The sequence below is a fragment of the Hyposmocoma kahamanoa genome, unplaced genomic scaffold (assembly GCF_003589595.1).
Source record: "Hyposmocoma kahamanoa isolate Upper Pololo Valley unplaced genomic scaffold, ASM358959v1 91, whole genome shotgun sequence".
Lineage (NCBI taxonomy): Eukaryota > Metazoa > Arthropoda > Insecta > Lepidoptera > Cosmopterigidae > Hyposmocoma > Hyposmocoma kahamanoa.
The window spans coordinates 906,758-915,297 of NW_020654684.1; the positions used below are offsets into that span (position 1 = coordinate 906,758).

The 8,540-nt window shown below is 39.3% G+C and overlaps 1 protein-coding gene across 1 annotated transcript; it reads right to left on the bottom strand.

Moving 5' to 3' along the window:
• Positions 1-5,972: 5,972 nt before the first annotated feature.
• On the bottom strand, positions 5,973-8,168 carry LOC113236295. The gene is made up of 3 exons (XM_026472307.1): positions 7,610-8,168; positions 6,862-7,365; positions 5,973-6,412 (listed from the first exon to the last, which is right to left on the bottom strand). The coding sequence occupies exons 1-3, from the start codon at positions 8,166-8,168 to the stop codon at positions 5,973-5,975; spliced, it is 1,503 nt and encodes a 500-aa protein (XP_026328092.1).
• Between the last annotated feature and the right edge of the window lie 372 nt (positions 8,169-8,540).

The following is an 8,540-nucleotide window of genomic DNA, read 5'->3' on the forward strand; positions in this document are numbered from 1 at the left end:
AATCAAAAATAAAAAAATGGAAGTAAATTAATTTGCTAATCCATGAACCCGGTGAAGGTGAAATGGTGCAAAATTGCTTCTCTTGTGTTGAATAATTTTTCAAGCGGTTAATTTTCCCACCCGTCCTCCGCATAAAATTAATAAAATAAATAACACAAGCGCAACTACAGTCACATACACCACCACCAAAAATATACCCGACACGTGTTTCGCCTCTCCACGGCGTTTGTTCAGGGTCTGTTGATTGCTCGACGTCGAAACCAACCATTCTTCGGCCGCAAACACGGACGCAAAGTAACACCTAATTCTATTAATTAATACAAAGTAACGCCTAATTCTATTTATTAACCAAAAATCTTCTACGGCTTGTATTTCACTTTGTTCCTTTCACGTTGTTCCTACTTTTAAGAGATCCCTTTTTACATTGTTGTAAGGTGAATAACGTATTATTTGTCTATTCTGAACAATTCAAAGTCAAAGTTAAATAATCATTTATTCCACAGGTAAAATTTTTACACTTGAAAACGTCATTTTTTTTAAGCTACTTCTCGTTCACTACGTCCTCCCTGAGAGGAACAAGCAAGAAATTCTAGGAATTGCTCTTTTCAAATAAACTTAAATGCTACAGAATAAATTTTGAATCATATTTGTATGGAATCTAACACGTAGTCTACAATTTTATAATATGACTTTTCAATTAAAACACTTTTAATGTAAGTTTTAAACTTAGGAAATGGTAAACTTAATATATGCTCCGGAATCTTATTGTAAAAACGTATACAGTTCCCCTTAAAAGAATCGTTTACCTTAGTTAAATGAAATCGTGGTACCATGACTTTGGACTTAGCTCTAAGGTTAATATTATGGATATCTTCTTTCTTAACGAAATTATGTATATTTTTAAGGGCATATAAAATATTTGAGTAAATGTTCTGTGATGCCACAGTCATGATACCAGTCTCCTTAAACTTTTCTCTGAAAGAAATCCGAGTACCTAAACGGTACACAGAACAAATCGCTCGGTTTTGCAATGCAATAGTATATCTGCCGCTTTACCCCACATGAGAATCCCGTAGGACATTATACTATGGAAGTATAGCTACTTATTTATAGCTACTAGTTTAGCAACTAGTCTAGTAGTAGCAACATCGGTAAGTTCTCACTGACTGCGTAAGAGCTTAATCTGCTGGCCAAGGAAGATATGTGTGGAAACCATTGGAGTTTACTATCTAAGGTCACTCCCAAAAAAAACAGCTTTATTAACAAAGTCTAACTTTTTTCTATTTGTTTCTATGATTTTGCTAGTCGATTTTACATTAGGTAATTCAAATTTAACACACTTTGTCTTCTTGGCATTGAACAATAAATTGTTAATATTAAACCAATAAACTACCTTTGAAAGGGTAGTCAAAGTCAAGGTTAAATGATTTATTCACCAAGACAACACGGTACATTGCCTATAGGTAAGACAAATTACAGAGAATACATACTTAAATTATACAGGTATACATATTAGTAAAGTCTTAACATTATGATTTTTTAAGAAAATGAATATTCACTTAGATTTGTATCCATAAATTCGTTATTTATATAAAAAGCGTGATTTACGCCCTGTTTTAACGTTTTTACTGATCTGGTTTTATTTGTTACTAGTTTATGTGTACTTCTATAGTTAAGTATATTAATATTATCTTAGTTAACGTCATGTCTGTCTGTTTTGAAAATCAAGGATGTGTCGTCAGCCAACAATACTATTTCGCAAAGGTCCTTAACAAAGAATGGTATTTAATTAATAAAATGAGAAATAAGAAAGGTCCAAGTATTGTACCTTGTGGAACACACATTTTTAACGGAGAACCCAAAGAAGTAACTCCATGTATGTCTGTCTACTTTCTGAATTCTACCGTTAAGATATGACGAGACAAGTTCCAACTCCTTGTCATTTACTTCGTAATATTCCAGCTTCCTAATAAGAGTAATATGATCCACGCAATCAAATGCCTTTGATAGGTCATAGAAAACCCCAATAGCATTCTGGGACCTTTCCCAAGCATCAAATATATGTTTTAGTAGTGATACCCTCGCATCGCCAGTCGATCTACCACTAGTAAACCCATATTGTTCACTATGAAAAATATAATTTTTACCGAAATACGACAGTAGTTGAGTCAACATAACCTTTTCGAATATTTTACTTAAAGCTAGTAGAATTGAAATGGGTCTATAGTTGCTAGGATCAACTTTCCTACCGCTTTTGAATAAAGGAATAACCTAATACTGTATTTCATCAAATCGGAAATACCTTCGTCAACGCACCTATTGAATGCATCAGCTAAATGTGGGGAAATTAGATAAATTACCGAGTATATAACTTTATTCGATATGCCCCAGACGTTGTATCCGGAATTTGTTTGACAAAACTCAAGCAAAAGGAGATAGTTCCAGTGTGTTGTGTATATTTTTGTGGTGTTTTTGGATTCTTATATTACTATAAATAAAATAAAAGTAAATATAAGGTTATAAAGGAAAATAAAATGAAAATATCAAAAAACAAATAAAAAAATACAAAATTAATACGCCCCTTTGGTGGCTGAAATGCGAACCGCAGACGGTTTGCTCTGAGTCAGGCCACTATACCGATATACCAGTGCGTACACAACTTGTATCGGCGAAATAACAGTATAGATTTCGAAGTCGGTTGTTTGTTCGATGTAAACAAGTTACGACGAAATGAGTATTATTAGCAGGATGCTGTTTTAACGGACGGTAGCAACCAGCCTCCTTGTGAAAAACACTTGTAATCCTGTTGTTCCAATTATTTGCACTTCACACACTGATTATACGGGAATATATCATGAAATGATGTTATTTATCATCAAAGATCAAAGTCACACACAATTTTAACAGCCGTACAGAGTAAATTTGTAGCCGATGTTTACGCACTAAAATCTCTTAAAAGTACTAGATATTTCACGGAAATAACAGTTTTCTTGGCGAATTGAATAATTATGAACACTTATATAAATACATAGATTTGAAAAAATTTAAGTAGCTACTTTTTAAAGATTAAATTAACACTGGGCGATGTTCGTTAGGCGAATGCAGCGCCACACTTCAATAATTAATTTAGCATCTGTTTTAGTATATATATAGTTTTGAATGTAGAGCACAGTCATAATTGGGCACAGATACGCCTACTGTATTCATTTTTAAGTGTTTTTGTTTTCTAATGTCTCTTATTGTACCAAATACTAAAAATAACACAAAGAACAATAGTGAACTCCCTTACAAATTTTTGTTGACTTAATTTGTTTGCGTCTGTGTTACATACACACCTTGTCAAAATATAGAAATTAAATTCCTGAATAAATTTTGTTTTGGGTTTACTATTCTCAGAAGTCTGAAATTAATGTTCCAATTTCAAGTTTTGGAGATTATGTTTTACATATTTGAATAAAATATATTCGGTGAATAGGTCTAGATTACTATACCAAAATATAAGATAAAGTACAGGAACCTTGATCAGATTTAATAGAAGCCATCTGGTGCCGCGGGTTTGTGTTGGTTGGGCGAAAGTTAGAGGAAAACATTTTTATAGGCAATGCCTAAATATTATTCGGGTGTCGGGGTACGCCAGTTTCTTATTATAAACATAATTTTCGACCAATACCTACACACATCAAAAAAAGTCTGCGATCACTTCGAAAAACTGAAATCTTTTTTGTTACTGTAGATTATATTATGATTTTTTCTTCTTTTTAGATTATTTATTTAAAAATAAATTAGAACATAAAATAATGACCCCGTTCATTTGTTTTTTCATATAAAAAGGCTTTCAGTCCTAGCTTACGCTCATTCAGAAATCTGATTTAGTCAATTATAAGCGATTCAAGATATTTTTCGCGGAAAGTTGTGATTGAAAAAATGCCAAGAGGATTATCAGAGGTTTTACGAGCTAGAATAGTAACTTTGAGGGAAGAAGGATACACCACGAGAGTAATAGCACGCAGACTTGCTATATCCCAATCCTGTGTCGTGGCTACGTTGCAGAGGTATCACGGAATGGGGAATTTAGCTGACCGACCCCGCAGCGGTCGCCCAACTGTTTTGACAGCTGCCCAAAAGCGCTATATTAGATTGCTGGCAGCCCGTGATCCAACAATCAACGCTACTAAAATAAAAGCAGAAGTCAGGGCCGCCTCTGGGCTTGAAGTTAGCACGCAGACCGTTCGCAATTGCTTGCACCAGGCTGGATTACGAGCACGGAGGTCTTGGCGAGCTCCGCTCAATTCCCGGCAACGTCAACAACGAAGATTGCAGTGGGCTAGACTTCGGCAAAATGAAGAAGGTGAGGACGAAAACATTTGGCAAAACTGTCTCTTCGTTGACGAATCCCGAATCAGCACTCATCCAGATAACCGACGTGTCCGTGTCTGGAGAAGACCAGGCGACCGTGAAAGACAAAGAACTGCCACTGGAACAGTTCAGCAAGGCGGAAAATCGGTGTCCTTTTGGGGTGGCATTATGATTGGAGCTAGAACGCCTTTGATCCCGTATCGGGGCTTCATGACAGCAGACATGTACAAAGCAGTTGCTATTGATGATATCGTCAGACCATTCCGAGTAAACCATGGGCACCAATTTGTACTGGTCGATGATAATGCGCCCGCACATCGAGCTCAACGAGTCAATGCTGCTCTTCAAGAATACGATATCACACGATTAGACTGGCCTGCCGGCTCGCCCGACTTAAACCCAATAGAGCACGCGTGGGATGCTCTTAAACGAGCAGTATGGAACCGTGAGCCACGTCCCCAGACAGTTCCAGAGCTCAGGGAAGCCGCTATTGAAGAATGGGATAGGTTACCCCAGGAAATGCTGGATAACTTGATCCTCAGCATGCCCAGGAGGATCTTCGCATGTATTCGAGCCAGGGGAGGAGTTATTTTATATTGAATTCACACCTTTTAATAATAAATTGTTGTTTAAGTTTAATTAAACAGTCTTTTTCTTTCTATGAAATTTCTATCACTATTACATTATGATTAATGGCTCAATTTTTTTAAATAAATAATAAAAAATAGTTTTATATTTTAATTTCAAACAGGGTATTCCTATTTAAAGAAAGCATACAACATAGATTTTTTCTTAATAAAGTTAAATTTAAAGAATTATAGGAGCTTATGCTATTGATCGCAAACTTTTTTTGATGTGTGTATGTGTCCAATTTGAAACTAAGTTTTCTAGACAATAAAACAAGGTTCTGTAGATTTTGGAACACCATGACTAGTGTCAGGAGTACAGTTACATACCAACAAATAAATGACCGTCTTAGAAGTGCTGTTGCGTTTTAGTCGTTGTAGACAAGTTCCATGTGCCTTGTAACCTTTCACCAGCACGCTTACCCTTCCAAACCGGAATGCACTAATGCTCACATTACTGCATAGCGGCAGATATGGGTAAGGTATTTCCCTGGACGAACTTTTCGTGAGAGGCAGAATGGCGGGTGTACTTTAACGGATCCTGACAAATTTAGTATAAAAAAAAATGTACCTAATTTGTATTGTTTAATCATCATCATCATCATGGCGGCCGTTTTATTATCCAATCTTGGATGCAGGCCTCTTCCCTCTTCTTCCACTCTTGGCGATCATGTACCTGACTATCCAGTCCCGACCTCCGTGTCGTCGGATGTCGTCCAACCAGCGCTGCGGTGGTCTACCGCGCCCTCTGACATCCGCTCTGGGTCTCCACTCATTTACTGGCCTTGTTCAGCGCCTCTCGTCCAATCTCGCAATGTTTCCCGCCCACGTCCACCTTTTCTTCGCCACGGCAACCATGACATCTTTAGATTTGGTCCTATTTCGTATCCAAGCGTTGCTTTTTCGGTCTCGCACGCTAACTCCGAGTCTTGCTCTCTCTATGCCCTTCTACGGCTCTCAGCGGTCTTCTTTGTAAGAGTCATGGTTTCCTTACCATAGACGAGCACGGGCATGACACATTGTTCGAAGACTAACTTTGAGATGTAGGGGTATTTTGCCACATAGCGTTTGTTTGTTGGCACCGAAAGCAGCCCACGCCTGAACTACCCGTCGTTCCACTTCCGCTGTTTGGTTCTCAAAGCCCAACGTAACCTTATATCCTAAGTATATGTATTCGGTCACTTTCTCCACTGGAAGCTGGTAGTTTGTGACTTCAGGAATGTTGGTCATGATTTTGGTTTTCCCAATGTTCATTTTAAGGTCAGTCTTTTCTGATTTCACCCTCAAATCCTCTAGCATCGTCAGCAAATACTCGATACTTTCAGAAATCAGAACCATATCGTCAGCAAACCTCAGATTGGTAAGTCTCTCTCCATCGATCATCAACCCCTTCCCAGTCCACTGCATCTGTTGGAATATGCATTCTAGTACTAGGGTAAACAACTTCGGTGATATTGTGTCTCCTTACCGGACACCCCTCTTTGGGTGGAATTTGTTGGTTTTCTTGTGTAGGGAGACATATGCGGGGTAGCGTTCTGATGTAGATGATTGAGGACTTGTATATACCTTTCATCGATACGGCATCTAGTTAGGGCTCGTTCTACGAACCACCACTATGTGGAGTCGTAATCGATGAAGGCTGTGTAAGTGGTTTCCTGTATTCATTACATTAATAATAATAATAATAATAATAACAACATACACACTCAACATAGCCCCGCACTAGGGAAACCCTGTGTCGCGGGTGCCATGGACACACATATAGACAAGCACAATTTACACCCAAACTCACGAGAGAAACAAATGTAGGTCATACAAATATTTCTCCCGGCCCGGGAATCGAACCTGGGACCTCTGCGTGGCAGTCCGGCATAGTAACCGTTCGGCCACAGAGGCAGTTTGCGTTGCTCCAGCTTTAGGAGTCTTCGGCTGTTGTTCTTTTCTAAAGACTCTTGTATGCTACGGGTGTTATGGTCCATCATGTCATTTCGAGTCTGTATACGGATTTGTTTTTGCAGGTTTCTGTATTCTTGACTGCCTATTTTTCCCTCACTGCATAGCGACCGTCTTTGGTGCATCATCTTTATATTTTCTGGTGTTAATTTAGATGGTTGACTTGGTAGAACACTTGGAGTAATTTCATCAAGGCTCAGAGTTAGTGCTGCTGTTAGTTTGTCGTTGATCACATCTACGGTCATGGTGGTTAATTGTTCGTGGTTAATCTTTGCCTCCACGGCATTTTTATAGAGATCTTCGTTAACTCGCAATATTTTGCATTTGGTGTCGGCTGGCAGGTGTTTCTTTACAATAAGATTCCTTCGCGCTGTTCTTAGCTTTATGCATATGTCAGCTCTCACCAGGCGATGGTCACTACCGGTAGTGCCTGTTTAGCACATTGACATCCTGAACCACGGGTTTAGTATATGTGATGATATAATCGTACTCGTTCTTGTGTAAGCCATCAGGGTGCCTCCATGTCCACTTCCGTTGCTCTTGTTTTTCGAAGAAGGTGTTCATAACATATAACGAATTAGCTTGTAGGAAGTTGAGAAACATTTGTCCACGGGCACTTCATACTCCAAACCCGTAATTCCCTATGCTAGTTTCCCCATTGTTCTCCTTCTTACCAACTCGCGCGTTGAAGTCGCCCATTATTATGGTATATTTGGTCTTAACTTTATCGTTCAGGGTTCTAAGATCCTCGTAGAACTCTTCAACAGTCTCGTCCAGGTGGCTCAATGTCGGGGCATATGCCTGGATAACTTTTAGTTTATACATTTTACTAAGTCTTAGTATCACGTAAGCAAGACGATATGAGATGCTGTTTATTTCAACGACACAATCTTTTATGGCTTGGTTCACCATAAAGCCAATTCCTTCAATACCGGGTTTTGAGCCTTCGCGGTAGTATAAAATGTGGCCCGACTTCAGAGTTAACAATTCCTCCCCATTGCGCCGAATTTCGTACAATCGTAGGATATCCCATTTGACGTTACCAAGTTCGGTCTCTAGTTCTACTAGCCCATCATCCGACGACAGCGACTGTATGTTGTAGGTTAAAAGTTTCAATTTGTAGCAGTTGGTTAACTCCCAGGGATTACTTGTCGCACCCCTGCCTGAACTCGGGGTCGATATTTTCTTTTGTCTGTCATGGTTTGAAGGGAAGGAGGTTAGCCATAACACCATAACACCACATCAGCCACGACGGGTTGGTACATCAGCCGGTTGTGATGTTACCCAACGTCGCCTGTTGTTGAACTTCTAGTCGGTCGTCCTGCTCTTCACGAACTCTGCCCAACTAGCTAGTGGCAGGCTGCTCCCCTCTGCCAGGGCAACATTTGTTTGATGGCGGTATTTGCTCGCCATGTCATAGGGTCATCATCGGGACTTCCGTGTCTTTTCAAGAGGGTACCTATGCCAGTGAATACCCCAACACTGCCTGATAGCCCTACCGCCTCGGTCCGGGACTGCTTATTTCGGTTTCACTTTATTCATAGCTATCCTGCATACTACAGGACTGTCTCACTATCCGCCACCTGTGACCCAGTTGGTAGCTGA

Excerpts from the sequence above, each read along its gene's own strand:
- LOC113236295 (XM_026472307.1), bottom strand. The coding sequence starts at position 8,168 with ATGGTGTTATGGCTAACCTCCTTCCCTTCAAACCATGACAGACAAAAG. Across the intron at positions 7,366-7,609 it reads CGACTTCAACGCGCGAGTTG|GCACTACCGGTAGTGACCAT; the intron begins GTAAGAAGGAGA and ends TGTGCTAAACAG. Across the intron at positions 6,413-6,861 it reads ACTGCCTCTGTGGCCGAACG|TACTAGAATGCATATTCCAA; the intron begins GTTACTATGCCG and ends TGTTTACCCTAG.